Consider the following 19901-nt stretch of genomic DNA (forward strand, 5'->3'; position numbering starts at 1 on the left):
TTGTTTTATTATATTGTTATCTTATATTAAATAATAAATAATGTTATAGTGTTATAATACATGAAATTTTTATTTACATTTAATAAATTACATATTAAAAAATAATACTTATAAAATATAAAAATATTTAGTTAAAACAAAATAATAATAATATTAAAATAAAATAAAATACAATATGCAAATTATAATTAAGTATATAATTAAATTTATTTTTGATCAAATACGATAATATAATACTGACATCTGGATTATTGTGAATTTTGATTTTGATTCCGATAGGAGCCAATTGACGGGCCATTCGCGGGAGTAAACCGGCAACCAAGAAAGAAAAATAAAAAACAAGGAAAACGAAAAACCTAACCCGATCGGCGAAGTGGGTTTTGACTCCTTCGAAAGGAGAAATCAGAAATCCGAGCGAACAATCATAATACAGGGAAGTGGGCATGGCGACCAGCAGCCGAGAAGCGCGTCGAAGGAAGATCATGGAGAGAAGCTCCGACCGTCTTGCTCTCATCACCGGTCGTATCCAAAGCCTACCTTCTCCCTCAACCATCTCTTCCCCACCGCACGATTCGCTTCCCGCCCTCTCATCTACGCCTTTGACTTCCCATCTCACAGATCAGAGCTCCGGTATCCCTCTTGTCTGTGTTTGTGTGCGTGTGGGGGCTGTGTGTACGCGTAAAGGAAAATTCTTAGGAACTTTTTCTTCTGCGCAGATTTTCTTTGTGGCCAACTCTTTTCTGTGGGGAAAAGAAAAAAAGAAGATTTATTGTGCTTTTGTCTATTTTACTGGTTTATTTTCTTTAGCCAATTGTAACAAGAGGATTAGTATTTCATGACCTAGTAACTTATAGATCATTTCTTTAGTTGTAAACTTTTGTTTTGTGATTTACACTCATGCGTGCTATTCGTTTTTTGCAATTTAAATGGATGTGCGCACGCGCTTCTTTTTTTTTTTTTTTTTGTGACTATTCTAGAAAGCTCTTTTTCTTGCTGTTGAAAGTACTTTTATGGGTATGGATAATATTTGCGTTTCTGTGCTTAATTGTGTGTTGAAATTTCTTAGAATTATGAATGTTTTAAGATTGTTCCTTTTTTGAAAAAAATCATATTAACTGCTGTATAAAGGTACCCAAGAAAACCATTTCTTAGGGTCTTGTGAATCATGGTTGACCTATTTTTGTTGGGATCATGTAAGTGGTTGGTTTGTTGCTAGAGGATATATTTATAACATCTATTAGCCATTGAACACACAACACACGCAATGCTCAGCAATATGTTTTCATTTAATATGTTAACAAAGTCAGGGTTTTAAAAGGGGAAGGTGTAAGGCAAGGGTCGTGAGGTGTTTTACCCCTGACAAGGCGAGACATAAGTCTCAAGGCATTGAGGTGTAAGCCTTTTCGGAGTTTAGGGGAGGGAGGCATTGGGAATATGGTATAAAAATTATCCCCCGTATAGGCAAGTTGCTTTGGGATTCCCTCTGGAAATGGATTCCCTATGGCATAAAGTGATAAAGATCAAGTATAGTATCAAGATGAATTGTTGGGAGACAAGCAGTGGCAATCTCTTATGCGTATCCTCCCTAGAAAATCTGTGTTCCAAGTTGCTAGTAAATTCTTTTGCCTTTTCTGCTTCAAAGCAAGCCACTGTAGAAAAGTTCGTTTCAAGGAGGATGTGTGTGTGGGGAGTCTTTGATGGAGGTGAAAGCTCCTTGTTTATTTTTAAGTTTTCATTATTTCGTAACGCTCTCTTCACCTCTTCCATTTCTTCAAAGAGGGGGGGGGGGTTCTTCTTTGTATATCTACTTCTTTAGGAATCTCAATGGAAGGAAGATTGATGAGCTCACTAACCTTCCCTCTTTGTTGGACCAACATAATCCTTCTATTAGTGAGGATGAGAGAGTGTGGGAGGGTGATTCTTTGGGTTTCTTCCTTTCTAAATATTTTCGCTCTCACCTTTTGAAACCCCTCCCCCCAAAACTTTTTTTCCTTGAAACCACATCCTTTGGAGGGCAAGAGTGCCCGGGAAGATTCGGGTTTCTATTTGGACTGTGATCTTGGGAAGGATTAACATGCATGATTTTATCTAGAGGATAAGGCCGTAGAAGGCTTTTAGTCCTTACATGTGAATTATGTGTTGTGAAAGCAACGAAATGAATGCCCATCTCTTAGTGCATTGCTGAGTGGCTTCGCAGCATCACAAGCTGAGCTTGTTCAGGGCATTATACTTGCCTATGATTGCTTGTCTCATGCGTTTGGGATGGATTTCCATCATATAAATACTGGTGTAAGGTTATTTTTTAGAGATAGTCTTTCCCTAAGCCAAAAAAAGGGAGTATGACTTCTCGGTCATATTGATGTTCCCTAGTGCCACAATGAGAATAGCATAGAAAGCTCTTTAGGATAAGGTGAGTGTTCATCAACTTATAAAATTTACTAGCTATTGTAAATGTGTTAAGCTTATTTGCCTCCCTCCCTAGACACACATTGTTAATGGAGGTGTTGATAATGAATTACATTGCTTCAATTTTTACTGCTTGTGTGTCGTTGCTTTCATAAGTTGCTTATTGCTTCTGCTTATATTTGCTTGAATGATAATTAAAGTGTTCTTTTGGTGAATTGTGGTAGACACTAGGCTGACTAGTTAAACAAGAATGCTTTAGCTAGCGCTGCATGGTCCTTTCACAAAAATATAAAATGTTCGGTCCATGCCTCCTGGTATCAGAGCTCGGTTATTTGTTACGTAAATTCAATTACTTTCATTGTGGGATTGGTAATTTTTTGGTAAATGACATTGTCGACCAACACCCAGAGTATTGATGTGCTAGAAGCACAAGCTGAGATGGCAGCCAACAATATGGCTGTAAAGATGACCTAATTAATAGAATGTGTTGATGAATTGGAGGGATCGCAAAGACATCTATAAAGTTTGATGGTGAAAATGTGAGAGGACTTTCAACACATTGTAGAAACCTTGCCAGCTCAGATAGCTTATCTAATTGCGAAGATGAATGTGATGGTTCTTGCTATAGAAAACTCTTACACTCCAAGGTTTAGCAAGACCAAGGTACTAGAATTCAAGACATATGGGGGTGCCCGTGATGCCAAGGAGTTGGAGAACTTCTTGTTTGAAATGGAGCAGTACTTTTGCGCTTTGAGGACGGACTCAGAACAGGTGAAAGTGAATAGTGCGACTATGTACTTGGTTGGTGACGCAAAACTATGGTGACGTACCAAGTATGATGAAATTGAGAATGGACCCTATGTGGTTGATTGTTTGGTAGGCTTGAAGAGAGAGCTCAAGGCCTAATTCTTTCCTCAGAATGTTGAGTATAATGCTAAAAGAAAGCTAAGAGACCTCAAACATATTGGGTCAACTAGGTAATATGTGAAAAAAATTTCTTCTTTGATGTTGTCGAGGACATGTCGAAAAAGGACAATTTGTATTATTTTCTAGAGGGGTTAAAACCGTGGGCAAGGACAAAACTTCATAGACAACAAGTTCAAGACTTGTCTACTGCATAAGCTATCGTGGAATGTTTGATTGACTACACTAGTGATAATATTGCTTCATCCAAAGAGAGTGGTGTGAGTGAAAATAGTGAAAAGTCTTTCAAGAAGGCAAACCCAAAAATGGGGGAGCCGACAATAAGGCGTCAACTTCAAAAGAAGCTTTATCATCTTAAGCATTCAAAACAACAAATGGAAAGGGTAAAATTTCATGCTACTTATGTCGTGGCCCTCACAGAGTTGTTGAATGCCCTCACAAGTCATCACTAGCCACATTGCACCCATTCTCAGGGTTCCTCTTCTTCATCATTCTCCAATGCCCCCTCTGCGATGGAAGTGTTCAACACAACTAATGGAAAGGGTAAAATTTCATGCTGCTTATGTTGTGGCCCTCACAGAGTTGTTGAATGCCCTCACAAGTCGTCACTTAATGCCTTACAAGCTTCCATCGCAGAGGGGGCATTGGAGAATGATGAAGAAGAGGAACCCTGAGAATGGGTGCAATGTGGCTAGTGAATGCATTGGAGAAGCAAATGAAAACACCTAAAATTACATAGGTGAAAGGATTGATGTTTGTGGACTTGAGGATCAATGGGAAGAATACCTGTGCTATGGTAGATACCAGGGCTACCCATAATTTTGTTTCAAAGGCTTGGAAACTCAACTTATCCTTGGATAAGGATTCAGGACTCATGGAAGCGGTGAATTCTGTAGCCTAGCTTATGTTGGGAGTAGCCAAGCAAATCACTGTGAAGCTTAGTTAGTGGACAAGTCATGCGAATTTTACAATGGTGCCGTTGGATGACTTCGAAGTCATTTTAGGAATAGAATTCTTGAGGAAGATGACAGTGCTGATGCCTTTTACTAGTTTTCTGTGTCTGATGAGGGATTACCCTTGCATGGTGCAAGTTGTTGCAAAGAAAGGAGATGTTAAGAAGTTCCTTTTAGTTATGCAACTCAAGAAGGGATTGAGAAGGTGTGAAAAGACGTAGCTCGCTACGGTGGTGGTAAAGGAAGAACTAGGCCAAGAGTTGGTGCCTACGACCATCCAAACTGTGTTGGATGAATACAAAAAGGTGATGTCGGATAAGCTACCTCACAACTTGCCTTCACAACGGGGTGTGGAGCATGAGATCAAGTTGTACTTAGGAGTGAAGCGACCTACTAAGGGGCCATATCGGATTGTGCCTTTGGAGCTAGCAGAGTTGTGAAAACAACTTGATGATTTGTTGGAAGTGGGATATATTCGGCCTTCCAAAGCACTATTCGGAGCACCGATGTTGTTTCGGAGGAAATATGATGGGAGCATGCGGATGTGTGTAGACTACCGTGTGCTCAACAAGGTGATAGTGCACAACAAGTATCCTATTTTGTTGATTGTCAATCTGTTTGATCGGCTGAGTCATGCCAAGTACTTCACTAAACTGGACTTGAGGTCAGACTACTATCAGATGAGAATTGCTGATGGGAATGAGCCAAAGACAACTTGTATGATGCGATATGGGGCATATGAGTTCTTGGTAATGCCATTCGAGTTGACGAATGCGCCTGCGACATTTTTGTACTTTGATAAACCAGGTATTTCGTGAGTACCTTAACAAGTTTGTCGTGGTGTTCGTGGATGATATTGTTGTCTACAGTTTCACTCTAGAGGAACATAAAGAGCATCTATGGAAGGTGTTCGGCAGGCTGAAGGAGAACAGTCTGTATGTAAAGAAAGAGAAGTGTTCATTTGTTCAATGGAGCATCAAATTCCTTGGTCATGTGATTAAGCAAGGTCATATTAGGATGGATATGGAGAAGGTGAGAGCTATTCAAGAATGGAAGATCTCAACGATATTGAAGGAGTTGCATTCTTTTCTTGATTTTGCCAACTATTACGGGAAGTTCATAGAGGGGTACTTAAGGAGAATTGCTCCTTTGATAGAACTGTTGAAGAAGGGTCAGGGGTGGTACTGGACAGAGAAATCTCAGGGAGCTTTTGATGACTTGAAGGATGTCATGATGAGAGATATGGTACTTGCTCTTTCGGATATGATGAAACCCTGCGACGTACACACAGATGCATTGGACTATGCCCTTGGAGGAGCCTTGTTACAGGAGGGACGTAATGTGCGTACAAGAGTCGTAAGCTTAGTGAAGCAAAACGGAAGTGCACAACTTAGGAGAAAGAGATGCTAGCGGTGATCCATTGCCTTCACGTGTCGAGGCATTATCTACTTGTTTCAAGGTTCGTGGTGAAAATGGATAACTCGGGTGTTGGCCACTTCTTCACACAACCAAAGTTGTCACCCAAGCAAAGCTAATGACAAGAGTTTTTGGCAGAATTTGATTTCTCATTTGAGTACAAGAGAGGGTGGATGAACCAAGTTGCTGATGCACTAAGCAGGAAGGCTGAGTTGGCGGCCTTACATATGGTAACACACCTGATGCTGAGTATCGTTACTACGATGATGCGGGAGCATATCAAAGAGAATTTAGTCAAAGATCCAGTTGCGTAGAACCTCATGAAGCTGGCAGAAGAGGGGAAAACACATTAGTTCTAGATGGAAGATGGATTGCTAATGACCAATGCTAGCCAGATCTTTGTGTCATGAGCTAGAGATTTGAGGAAGACACTGTTGAGAGTGTCATGATACCATGTAGGTCGGACATCCAAGATGGCAGTGCATTTTGGCATTAGTGAAGTAGAGGTATTTTTAGTTGGACATGCATGATGATGTGGTTGAATATACTCGAACTTGTCTCACCTGCCAACAAGACAAGGTGGAGCAGAAGAAAATTGTAGGGTTGTTGGAGCCCCTACCAGTACCATCTAGACTGTGGGAAAGTGTCTCACTGGACTTCATCACAAACCTGCCCAAAGTGAGAGATGTAGAGTCTATACTTGTGGTTATAGACAGGTTTTTGAAGTATAGTACATTTATAGTCGCACCGAAGTACTATTTGACAGAGGAGGCGACACAATTATTCTTTAAGAATATTGTGAAGTATTGGGGTGTTCCTCAATATATCATCAGTGACCGAGACTCAAGATTCACTGCCAACTTATGGACCAAACTTTTCTGAACCCTTGGCTCACAGCTTGACATCTCTTTGAGCTATCATCCACAGATTGACAGACAAACGGACAAATTCAATGGGCTACTAGAAGAGTACTCGTGCCATTTCATCAACGCCAACCAAAAGAATTGGGTGCAACTACTTTATGTGGCTCAGTTCTGTTTTAATGCCCAAAAGAGCTCAACAACCAACAAGAGTTCTTTTGAGTTTGTTATAGGCTAGCAACCACCGTTACCTCACACAGTGGACAAGTTGTACAGTGGAAAGAGTCCTAGAGTGTACATCTTTACCAAAGAATGGAGACAAAATGTAGAGATTGCCCGAGCCTATCGATAGGAAGCTTCTAAGCGAATGAAGTAGTGGGCAGATTAGGGGAGAAGATCGCAGTACTTTAACATAGGTGACTTGGTGTTTACTAAGCTCAATCCTGAACATATCAGGTCATTACGAGGACAAGATAGGAGATTACTTCATAAATATGAAGGACCTGTCCCCATATTGGCCTAAGTTGGGAAGGCCTCTTACAGAAGTGACCCTCCGACTTGGATGAAAGTGCATCCCGTGTTTCATGTTAGTTTCCTTAAGCCTTTCAACGCCGACACTGAAGATTCAAGCAAAAGTCAATCAACCAGAGCAAAATTGAAGACAGTGCAACCCGACAGATGAGAAGTTGAAAACATCCTTGCAGACAAAGAGTTCACATCCTCAATGAAGAAGTGCTAGGAGTTCTTAGTGAAGTGGAAAGGCCTCGGTGACAAAGAAATTAGCTGGGTTTCTGCGGAAGATATGTAACTGTTCGTGGACAAAGTTGAAGTGTACCTAGCATCAAATTCTACGAGGACGTCGACCGCATAAGTGTGGGAGCGTCACAATCTGAACTTGTTTAGGGCATTATGCTTGCCAATGACTGCTTGTCTTGTGCGTTTGGAATGAGTTTCCATCATGTAAATACTAATGTAAGGTTATTTTTCAGAAATAGTTTTTCCCTAGGCTGAAAAGGGGGAATATGACTCCTCAGTCATATTGATGTTTCCTAGTGCAAAAGCGAGAATAGCAGAGAAAGGTTTTTAGGGGAGGGTGAGTTTTCATCAAGGTTTAAAACTCACTGGCTATTGTAAACGTGTTTAGCCTACTTGCCCCCCTCGCCAGACACACGTTGTTAATAGAGTGTTGATAATGAATTACGTTGCTTCAATATTTACTACTTGCGTGCCATTGCTTTCATAAGTTGCTTATTGCTTATATTTGCTTGAATGACAATGAAAGTGTTCTGTTGGTGAATTGTGGTAAACGTTAGGTTGACTAGTCAAACAAGAGTGCTTTACCTAGCACCGCACGGTCCTTTCACAATGGTGTGAAATATTCGGCCAGTGACACTTTGGATTGTGCTGTTTTCAGTGGCAGGGGAAGAGTGGGTGGCTCCAGGAAAGGTGGGAGGGCTGCTTTTGGTTAACTTTAGGGGTTTTGGAAAGAGTAGAAATGATAGAGCTCTTTCGGGTGCAATGTTTTCACTATTCTTTAGTCCTTGTGGATGGAGAGGAATGCTAGGATCTTTAAAGGCTGATCAACCTGTTCAGAGCTTTTTATGGGATAGAGCGCACTTCTTAGCCTCTTTTGGGGCGTCTTTAGGATTCTTTTGGAGTTATCACTGTCGGACCTCATAAGAGACTGGAGACTGCTTTTGTAATGGCTACTGTTGAGATTTTTTCTTTTGTTTTATTTCCCTCCAGTTTTCTTTGCTGTAGTATTATTTCATCCTGCTTTCCTACTTTTCTGAGGTCTCCTTGTCCTCTAAACTCAAGTACTCAGGTTTTTAGTTTATTTAATAATATTGTGTTATTTATTTTTAAAAATCTCTCTCACAGCAGTGGTCTTTCTTTCCCCTTCCTTGCGTCTATTCTCTTTGTCCTTCCTCACGTTCTCTTCTTCCTCCTCCTTTTCTTCTTCCACATTGCAACCACTTCCGTCAAAGCTCAGTAGTTGCCTTCTAAATACAGCAATAATCCTGCATACAAACCCCTTTAGAAAAACCCCCAGAAAACAGAACCCTAAGTCTTTTCCCCTATAGCAAAGCCCCCGTAAATTAAGCCCTAAGGGCTCGTTTGGTTAAGGTTTTGGATATAGTTTTCTCTACTTGGAAATGCGGGATACAAAGGATACACAAAATTGTCATTTGGTTTTGTATTTTCAAAAAACCGTTTCCAAAAACATATCCAAAAAAACACCCCTAAAAAATACATGTTTTCACAAACTATTTTAAGGTGTTTAATGTGTTTCCAAATGCAATTTTCCAGGTACAGTGAAACACAGATGTGGGGTATGAAGCCACTTTTTAATAATAATATTTAATTATATTATTTTATTAAAAAATTGCCACTTGGATCAACCTTAACCTAATGCATTTCCACTCAATTCCAGAAACAAATTCAAAAACAGCCAGCCAAACACGCTTTTGAATAAAAAAAATACATGATACAACTATACAATACCTTATCTTCACTTTCTAAAACATCAGTACAGAAACTATTTTTTTGAATCCTTCACCAAACGAGCCTCAACTCTTTTCCTCTCCAGTAAAAGTGTTGCTGTGGAAGAAGACAGCAGCAGAAGCATTGAAAAAAAAAAAAGGGTTATTCATAGGTGCTTTTAAGAGAGAACTCTAGCAGCCATTGCTGAAGCAGGAAAAAGAGAAATAAAATTATCCAAAGTTCAAAAACAAAAGAAAAGGAGGGAGAAAAAAGAGATAGTAGTGAGTGCTGCTGCTGCTGCTAGTTCAACATTCTCACTGGAAAAGAAGGTTTTAAGTTCTTCATTCCAAACCCTACAGACCTACCAAATTCTTCATCAGAGCCATCAACCACCAACAGCATCTCCTTTGCATGACTGAAATCTGCCCTGCATAGACCCTTCTTCCAGCCATTGATTCACCATGCATCACTGGCTATCCTTCCAGAAATCCTTCCCCCTTCACAGCCTCAAATGTTGCAGCCCCTTCCATCGTCACAACTTTCCAGTTGCAGGTTACCAAAAGCCCTAAGCCCCCTTGTTCTACTTTTGCCCTTCTATTTACAATCTCTCTACTTAAGTTGCTAATTCCCAATCCTTTGTTTTCTCTGTTCCTTGGCCTGATTTCCTCAAGCCCATTTACACTCGCACTGTCCAACTCAACCACCCATACCCAGTGGCCCAAGCCTAGTTATTTTGATCAGTGGGAAGAGGATTTGACTACTATTGAAATATTAGTATCTGGCGTGCGGATATTTTAAATCCTGAGAGTGATATTTTGACTGCAACTGCAATATTTTGATTGTGTGCAAAGAAAATTGGAATATAGTTGTGAGCTTTTCAAGAATATTGAAGAGATTGGATCTGATCACAATATTGAAGATTCGCTGTGAGATTTTCAGAATACTAATGAGGAAAACAATGATACACTGAAAACAAGGAGGACAAGATGAGACACCGAAAACAAGAAGGTGCAAATCTCATCCATATTTTTTTTTATCTTGTTATTTATTTTGAATACAATGGGACACTGAAAACAAGGACAAGATTTGCATCTTATAAGCTTGTGGTCTGGTGGATTAGAATACATTACTCCATAAGACAAGGTAAAACTCAAAGCTTCTTTTGGCTTAGAATGAAAAGTTTATAAAGATAAAATATTTTCTTGAGCTGCAATGTTGAGATCATCTTCTATGTTAATAGAAGAAAGAGTTCTTATGACTATGAGCTAAAGATCCAATCTTCAGCATAATAGCCTATCAAAGATGAAATAGAAAAATTCTTCTTGTTATGGAACAGAAAAGAGGAAATTGCAAGTGAACCTTAATTTATTGTTGTTGGGGATTATGAATGTAGAAATGAAAGATATATTGATTGTGTGGACAGTATTCCACATGATGCCATCATAGAAAAGCAAGCAATTGCAATGGAACAAAATGTTCAAGCTGTAGAAGGGTCTTAACTCCTAGGAGCAGGCAACAAAATTCAATGTTGAAATTGGCAATTCAATTAAAAGCAAGAGCTTTTTGGGTATGAACTCGTTGAATGTTGTGATAAGTTTGTGATGCATAAGTCCCAAGCCTTGAATCATCTTCCAAAATCTGATAATTTTCCCCCTAACAGACTTTATTGGGAATGGGAATCTAAAGGAAGATTTCAATAAATTTTGTTGTTGATATTTTCATGTCAGCTGAAAATGGACAATGCGAATTTAAAAGTTGAAAGGCTCATGGATATATATATCCCTGCTCTTGTTGCGCTATTGTAAATCTCATTGTTGAATTCTCTCTAACAAGGGGAGTTTGATGGGGGATTGCTTGCAGATTGTTATAGGCCATCATATTTTGTTTGAAGATTTTAAAATTAGGGATTTTATAATAGTTTGAGATATTTGTTTATTTTTCAGTAATTTTTAATTACTATTTTTGGGGGGGGGGGGGGGGTTATTTTATGATTTTTGATTGTTTTGGGGTTATTTTGTAATTTTTAATAATTTTATCTTTAGAGTTTCTTAGTTGTACATTTATTTAGGCTTACAATGTAAGAATAAGCACTTTTTTTAATTATTAATTGAGTTTCATGTTAGTTTCTCTTACAGCGGTCCCTCTCTCCCTCTCTCTCATGTCTCTCTCTCTCTTACTCCCCATTCTTATTCCCTCTCCTTTCTTCTTCCTCCTCCTTTCTTCTCCTTTCTCCTTCCCATCTCCTGTCTGTTTTTCTCTCTGCTCTGTTGTATTTTCTATTCTGTTTCTAACTCCCTTATGTCCTGCATCTGTTTCTCTTTTTTCTCCTTTATTCTTTCTCCTCTCTTTTGCTCCCCCTCAATTCTCTCTGTTTCTGTCTGTTGCTGTTCTACATTAGTAGTATTTTCCTAAATTTTCATTAATTTTTCTATTTAACTAATAATTTTACAGGGATATCTTAGAAAAATAAAATGCAGGTACTTCATTGGGGGAAGAGAAATGGGTATAAATATGGGTGGCCACAATAGAAAGAGAAGTTTCAAAATGTAGTGAACAACATTATAGGGGTTTAAACTTGGTCTTACAATGTGAACAATGCAATGGGGTTTAAACTTTAAGCTCTTATGTGGCTGCATTGCAACTCTTCAAGAATCAAATTTACCAAGTGTGGATTTTACTTCATAGAATTTTGAAAATTTCTTTTATTCTCTCTCTCTCTCTTTAAAAAAAATACTGTTGCAGTTCTCTATGGTTCAATTTTATTGTATATTGACTTGTGGGAGGATGTGGAGGAAACAGAAGAGGGGAAAAGAGGAAAAAAGAGGTTTTGTTGTCTTTGTTTTTTGGGGGAGGGGGAGGGGGTGGCGGCGCTGGAGGACAACCATAAGAACTATTTAATCCCTCTTGGATGACATAATAGTGAAACCATGTTATGCTCTCTCTTTTCTTTTTCTCTTTCTTTTCTTTTCTTTTCTTTTTTAATGCATTGAAATTTAAATTATCTGTGCTGTGGATCTTACGCAGTGAGGAACACATGGTAATAAGGGTGAGCTAGAATTTGTTGTGCACTGGTGATTTGGTTTCAGTACATTGAATTTTATTTATTTAGTTGTATCTATTTTCACATGTTACTATAGGTTAAATGCCCTAGTTTTCTGCATTTGTGTGGATTTGAAGTACCAGTTATTATTGCTTGTTGCTCATGGGGCCACTTTTTACTATAGGTTAAATGTCCTAGTATTCTGCATTCCTGTGCATTTGAAGTGCCGGTTATTGCTTGTTGCTCATGGGTCCCCTGTTATTGCAGTTTCTTCCCATGTTTTGGACAAGGACTCTGGTTCTATGTTGCTGAAGCATGATTCCGATTCAGAATCGGGCTTGGTTGATATCAACAATGGTGGAACAAGGGTAGAACCTCATTTAGGCAAAGGTGAAGCAAGCATTGAAGCCGTAAGACACCCTGCTTCAGAAGTCAGTGACAAAGTACATTCATCCATACTCTCGTCAGCTTCTGAAAAAACTATTTCCCCTTCTGGCACTGAGCAACAACCAGAAAAACAGATTCCTTATCATCGATTTTTCAACCCAAAACAAATAAGTTTTGCCATCACGGCTTCTGAGAGTACTCGGATATTTTGTTCTGTAATAGTGGCTGCTTTAGGGGTTCTTTCCCATCTAGGATTCCCACTTCTAGGGAGCAACTTCATGAAGACCTTCATATTCTCCAGGCCACTGTTTTTAGTTTTGCTGACCAATTTGACAATTGTGCTTGCACAACTTTTTGAGAAACAAAAAGGCTTAGATCGGGCAGAGAAAGGAGCAAGCAAGGTTAGTTCTGAAGATGGATATGGTTGGGCTGAACAAATCGGTCAGGTGTTAGAGGTTGGATTGGTTTTTCAGAAGATCGTTGACACAGTGTTCATGGATTGCAGTGTATATGTGATGGTTGTCATATGTGGCCTCTCACTCTTGACGAAATTCAGCTGATGGTTATTTCTTTTTTCTTTTTTTTTTTTAATAATGTATAAACCCATAATTTTTTGGGGGTTATGATTTGGCCTAAGTGATCTTTGCTAATTTGGCTATACATCCCTTTCTTTGTCTCCAATTTTGACACAGTACAGTTCCATTGTGTACTGCCCTCTTAATTTTTTTACCTGTAATCTAATCTGACGCTTATGACAATGGTTAGTGGTCTGCTTTCTTATTGATTGTCGCTGTCTGTTTTAAGGGCAATTTAGAAAGGGGTGATGCCAAAGAAACATATTTATCATTACTAAAGCATAATTTTGATGAAATCAAGTCTGAAGATGCCCTAAATTTCCAGCAAATAATCCTAAGCCGGACAACATTTCTTAATATAAAATGCAACAAGAGGGAGCAAAACATCGCTTGGATCTGATCTGCTGAAGTTGACTTCAACAGAAAACAGATAGAGAAGCAATGACAATTGGAGAACGACAGTGACAATTGATAGAAAGGTCTAGAAACGCACCAGTTCCCACCCTTATTCCAAGAAAGTAGCAGTGGGGCAACACAATGTGCAAAGGTACAATATCCAAGAGATGGCACAAGGACTGATGGGAAGACTAACGACATTAAGAAAGCACTTACGATGAGTTAGCTTTAAGAAACCACGAAATGTGAGTTAGAACTGGAGTAAGCAGGATGGAAACAAAAAAAAAGAGTTTCAAGCTGCACAGAGTTTGATAAGGTGAATGCAAGTGCACATGAGGATCCAGAGATGTAACAGATACAAAATGATGAACTCCAAAGTAAATGAAATGGCATACTATTATGTTTTGCTCAAGTACATGTGATATTAGAGTAGCTCGCAAGGTATGAACTAACCACTCTCCAAACAAATTTTAAGGCTGCTTTAAACTGGGATTAGAAAAGAAAATTTTGGAGAAATGAAGATTGCATTCATACAAATCTTAATTGAAGAATGATGCGGACTAAGCAATCACTCACCAGCAACAATGCTGACCATACAAAAAATGATTGTGTTGCTGTTAAAAGCTTCTTTTGGAGCAGTAGTCTAGTGCTCGTCAGCAAATTCAATTATCTTTCTCCTTTCACTTCAGAAGAGGATCACCAGATCATGGGCCCTGGTAGAGATGGTTGCAGTCAAAAATTGGTGAGACTTTTTTGAGCTTCTAAATTGTCATATTCCTTCTTATGGTGGAAAAGACATTCATGCAACCACGCTATTTTTTTTTTTCCTTTGAAGGGTAAAAGCTGTTCTCTGAAAATACAGTTTCTAAGATTTTGGTATTTTTGCTGGAGTCTTGCCAAGATTCATCACCAGGAGTTGGTCTTGTTTTTAGGACAGAAACTGACTCCTATCCTCGGGAAAAGTTTCAATTGCATCAACAGTTTTGCTCTGATGCAAAGCTAGTAGCTCTAGGATCCAATTGATATCTTGTAAAAATGGTTTTGAATCATCCCATGATAAAAATTCTTCGACCTTGCTATCCACCTCAATTGAACTGCATCCTGGCATTTTCTTCATGCTTTTGCTCCTTATGAGTTTCCTCATCTTTGACACACCTTCCCACTTACCAAGATCAGCATAAATATTTGAAAGCAAAACATAGTTTCCAGTGTCATCTGGTTCAAGCTCTAGGAGGTGCTCCATGGCAGTGTTGGCAAATTCGAGATTGCAATGAGCTCTGCAAGAACTTAATAAAGAACCCCAAATTGCTGCATCTGGTTTCATTGGCATCATCTTCACAAGGTCAAAAGCCCGGTCAAGGCACCCGGAGCGCCCAAGAAGGTCCACCAGACAGCCATAATGCTCAACTTCTGGCTCTATATGATAGTCTTTGCTCATGGAATCGAAGTAGTTTAGTCCCTCGTTCAGAAATCCAGCATGGGCACAGGCTGATAAGAGGCCAAGAAAGGTAATAGCGTTTGGTTCAACCTTTGCTTTTTGCATTTCACGAAACAGTTCAACAGCTTCGCTAGCTTTTCCATGACTTGCCAAACCTCCAATCATGGTACTCCAAGAAATCACATCTCTCTGAGACATTTGATCAAAGACTTGGAAGGCTTGATTTATGCTTCCACATTTTGCATACATTTCAATGAGTGCATTGCAAATGTAGGTCTTCTGCAAAAATCTATTTTTATCTGCGTAAATGTGAATCCATTTCCCTAGTTCAAGAGCTCCGGTGTGTGCACAAGCAGGCAAGACAGCAACAATACTGATCTCATCTGGTTTAATACCAACCTTTTGCATTTGCCGAAAAACTCCTAAGGCATCGGCATAGCACCCAATTCTAGCATACCCAGATATCATTGATGTCCAAGAAACAATTGTCTTATTGGGCATCTCATCAAAGATTGATTTTGCCCTACGCAGCTGACCCAATCTAGCATGCCCAGAAATGAGATTATTCCATGAAATTGCATCTCTATCAGTCATATCTTCAAACACTATGTGTGCGTCTTTTAAATTATCAAATTTTGCATACATATCTATAAGTGCATTCTCTGTCACATTATTCGATTTTGGCCCAAACTTGCAGATATGACCATGGACTTGCTTACCCAGATCTTGACGCAGAAGCGCAGAGCATGACTTTACTACAAATGGGAATGTGAATTTGTCTGGGAATACGGGATTTTCGGCTTGTGGGTATCTTAGCATTTCCTTGTAGAAAGTGATTGCTACTATATATACGTGGTTATGTGTGTACGTTCTGATCATGGCATTGTAGAGGTATATATTTGGCTCAACCATCTCTTTGAACAGCAGGTTTGCATAATCTATGTCTCCATTGTCATCACACACATCCACCATCTTCGTCACCAGGAAATTGCTCTGGGATAAGGAAAATTTGATTATCTGGGCATGAATCTTCTTCAAACCTGCCATACTAATACAGTTACGCAACACAGGAATGAAAACATCCTCCAATTCTCTGGTAATCAAGGAGCCGAGTTTTGTTGCCATCAACGGTTTCGTGGAAGGGATCTGCTGCGATAATGCTTCTGAGTTGTAGTACTTTAAAGTCCTTGCAGGTCAAAGGACTGCCAAAATGGAGAACTTATGACGAGAGCAACTACGGAAAGAGCTGAAGGAGATGATACTTGAAGCAAAATAAAGCTTGATCAAGAGTCCAGAAAATGGAATGCCAAAAATGGGGCTCATTAAGTAAACTACCCGAGAGTTGCACATTCGAATAAAAAGCATCTATTCATTCTGAGAATGCTTTGTTGAAATTATGCAACAGATACAACAATTTTGCAAGTAGGGTGGGAATTGATGTTCCGGTTCTTTGATCATGTTGAATCACTCTTCATTTTCGTTCATTAGTGAGCGGCAGCAATTTGCAACTCTCCTGAGGAGTTGTTCAAAGGACTGTTTGCTTGATCAAGGACAGAAAATCCATGCTGTTGTAGTGAAAACGGGACTTGGTGTTGATTTGATGTTAAACAATGATCTTATTGATATGTATGGGAAGTGCAGTAGAGTGGAGATGGCTCGTGCTGTGTTTGATAGAATGCCTGAAAGGAATGTTGTCTCTTGGACATCTCTCATGTGTGGGTATTTACAGCAGGGTAATGCCAAGGCTTCATTATCTCTTTTCAGCCAAATGGGACATTTCAGTACAAAACCCAATGAGTATACTTACTCGACCAATTTTAAAGCTTGTGGGATTTTGGGTATTCCTGAGAATGGAATGCAGATTCATGTTATGTCTGTCAAAACTGGATTTGAGTGGGCTCCTGTGGTGAGCAATTCTATCCTTGACATGTACTCAAAATGTGGGAGAATTTGGGAAGCAAACCAGATGTTTAATATAATGCCTGCTAGGAGTCTTGTGAGTTGGAATGCCATGATAGCCGCATACACCCACAAAGGAAAAAGCAAGGAATCTCTAGTTCTGTTCCAAAAGTTGCAAGAACAAGGGGAATTCCCAGACGAATTCACTTTTACAAGCACCTTGAAGGCTTGTAGTGTTCTTGGAGCAATTCAGGAAGGAAGCCAAATTCATGCTTTCTTAATCACAAGTGGGTTCCCATATTCCATTCGAACAACTGTTGCAGGTGCTCTTGTTGATCTCTATGTGAAATGCCAGAACTTATCTGCGGCGCGGAGAGTGTTCGACCAAATAGAACAGAAGAATGTCATATCCTGGTCTGCAATAATTCTAGGTTATGCCCAAGAAGAAAACCTACCTGAGGCCATGGCCTTGTTTAAGCAGCTCAGAGAAAGTAGCATTCAAGTTGATGGCTTTGTTCTCTCTAGCATAATGGGTATCTTTGCGGATTTTGCTCTAGTAGAGCAGGGGAAGCAAATGCATTCCCACACCATCAAACTTCCATCAGGTTTGGAGACATCAGTGACCAATTCAATCGTTGATATGTATCTTAAATGTGGATTACCCGAGGAAGCAGAAAAACTCTTTAGCTTAATGCCAACGAGAAATGTGGTTTCTTGGACGGTTATGATCACAGGGTATGGAAAGTATGGTTTTGGCAAAGAAGCAATTCATCTCTTCAACAAAATGCTTTTAGATAATATAGAGCCAGATGAGGTGACTTACTTGGCTTTGCTATCAGCTTGTAGTCATTCTGGACTTGTTGAACAAAGTCAAGAATACTTCACGAGATTGTGCAAGGATTCTCAAATCAAACCTAGAATTGAACATTATGCTTGCATGGTTGATCTCCTTGGCCGTGCTGGACGCTTAAAAGAAGCCAAAAATCTAATAGAGAACATGCCATTTGAACCAAGTGTGGGGATATGGCAGACATTGCTCAGTGCCTGTAGGGTACATGGAGAAGTGGAAATAGGGAGAGAAGTGGGAGAGATTCTTTTGGCATTGGATGGTAATAATCCAGTTAATTATGTAATGATGTCAAATATTTATGCTGAGGCTGGATACTGGAAAGAATGTGAGAGATTGAGAAAATTGGTGAAGAGGAAGGGGCTAAAAAAGGAGGGAGGACGTAGTTGGGTAGAGATTGACAAGGAGGTACACTTTTTCTATGGTGGAGATGACGCGCACCCCCTTACACATAGAATCCATGAAGTCCTGAAGGAAATGGAGAGTAGGATGAAAGAAGAGATGGGTTATGCTTATGGAGTGAAGTTTGCATTGCATGATGTGGAAGAGGAGTCAAAGGAGGAGAGTTTGAGAGTTCACAGCGAGAAGCTGGCGATTGGATTGGCATTAGTTTGTGGCGGGCAGAAGGGAGAAATGGTGATTCGGGTTTTCAAAAACTTGAGAGTTTGTGGAGATTGTCACGAGTTCATCAAGGGCTTGTCAAAAATTTTGAAACGGGTGTTTTTGGTTAGAGATGCTAACAGGTTTCACAAGTTTGAAAATGGGTCATGCTCCTGTAGAGATTATTGGTGATGCTGTTTCAACAGTGCATCGCAGAACTGTGCCTTGTTAAGTCTTGTTCTCAAATGCAAATCTTGAGAAGCTTTTGGAGAGTGAATTCAGATCTTAGTCTTTCAGATAGCTATTGAACTATACTCTTGTCAACATTTCCAAAAACTCCAGCTTGTGCCTACATATGCAGATGTTCGGCAAAGTCCCCATAGCTCATTCATTGTGGCCACCTTTATCCCAAAGAATGCCCAGAACACAATCACTATAGTTTATAGTTCTGTTCTTTATTATTTTTTTTATTTTTTTTTAAATTCTTTCCCCATTGGGGGCCCACTCGACAACGTTCTCAAGGTTTAAACCCGAAACTTCTAATGCAGAAGTTCCAAGCTCTAACCTTGGACTATCCTCTAGGAGATTCTCTGTTCCGATCATGCAATACATGACAAGCAGCTGTGTTGAGCATGGAAAAAACAGCTGACTGTTAACTTGGAACTTCTTGATAGCAGCTATCGTGTGATCCCTCTTAGCCTCAGCAGGCATCATCCGAAGAGACAAAAAAAAAGTGTTTATTTCCAATGCCGATCTTGTTCCTTAACATCGACTGTAATTTGAAGGCACAAAGTTCTCCAAAAATGGGTTTAATGCTCATCTGCTATGTAATGGAGGACTGATATTGCTAATACTTTAGAAATTACGGTTTTCATATTACTTTGAAAATACGCTTGTTGTTTTAGATGTTTAATTAATTTTAGAATTATTTTGTGTATTTTGGAATTATTTTAAGGCTTAGTTTGGCCTTCCTGCAACTTTTTAAAGGAATCTTTTAAAAAGAAACTGATGAAAAGGATTTTATATTATTTTAAAAATATTTGGTCCCCTGAAAAAAAAAAAAAAAAAAAAAATGACTTTCCAGTGTTTGGTAAATAATTTGTAAAGTTTTTTAAAATATTTAAAATAACAATTAGATATTTATTTTTAAGAAATGTTATTAATGGATTGATAGTTTTGTAATATTTGAAAAAAAAAATTAATGATATCAATGACATTAAATCATTTATTGGGAAAAAGGTTAACTTTTAACTTTTAAAAGTTTCAAATATGTAGCTTTTAAAATTTCGCCAAAAAATTTAAAGCTAGTTTTTAAGAGTTAAACTAAATACATGTCACTCAATCTTTTATTTTTGAAAAGGAGAAGTTAAAACCAAAAAAGGGATTGGGAGGTTCAGTTTAGCCTCCATGAAAAAAGAGTTGATGAAAAGAAAAAGATTGATTTTGATTAAAATGATTAAAATAGAAATATATATATATATATATATATATATATATATTAATATATATATATTTTTAGAGAATATAATTAATGCATTCATAGTTTTATAATATTTGAAAAGAATTTAAAACAACAATGAAATTGAATGAATTGTTGGAAGAAAATTAACTTTTAACTTTTAAAAATTTTTAATCTGTAAACTTTTAAAAGGTAACAAAAAATTGCCTTTAGAAGT

At 38.7% G+C, this 19901-nt stretch overlaps 3 protein-coding genes across 3 annotated transcripts; 2 read left to right on the plus strand and 1 right to left on the minus strand.

Annotated features, from left to right (window-relative positions):
• The first annotated feature begins 250 nt into the window (after nt 1-250).
• On the plus strand, nt 251-13287 carry LOC131150583 (uncharacterized). Its single transcript, XM_058101398.1, has 2 exons — nt 251-630; nt 12351-13287. Exons 1-2 carry the CDS (start codon nt 444-446, stop codon nt 13028-13030), a joined length of 867 nt encoding a protein of 288 aa, XP_057957381.1. The 5' UTR covers nt 251-443; the 3' UTR covers nt 13031-13287.
• Nucleotides 13288-14324: 1037 nt separating this feature from the next.
• On the minus strand, nt 14325-16004 carry LOC131150585 (pentatricopeptide repeat-containing protein At2g20540). Its single transcript, XM_058101400.1, has one exon. The coding sequence runs from the start codon at nt 16002-16004 to the stop codon at nt 14370-14372; it is 1635 nt and encodes a 544-aa protein (XP_057957383.1). The 3' UTR covers nt 14325-14369.
• A 331-nt stretch (nt 16005-16335) lies between these two features.
• On the plus strand, nt 16336-19114 carry LOC131150584 (putative pentatricopeptide repeat-containing protein At3g15130). Its single transcript, XM_058101399.1, has one exon. It carries the CDS (start codon nt 16336-16338, stop codon nt 18415-18417), a length of 2082 nt encoding a protein of 693 aa, XP_057957382.1. The 3' UTR covers nt 18418-19114.
• Nucleotides 19115-19901: the final 787 nt, after the last annotated feature.

Source organism: Malania oleifera, chromosome 3 (assembly GCF_029873635.1).
Source record: "Malania oleifera isolate guangnan ecotype guangnan chromosome 3, ASM2987363v1, whole genome shotgun sequence".
Classification (NCBI taxonomy): domain Eukaryota; kingdom Viridiplantae; phylum Streptophyta; class Magnoliopsida; order Santalales; family Ximeniaceae; genus Malania; species Malania oleifera.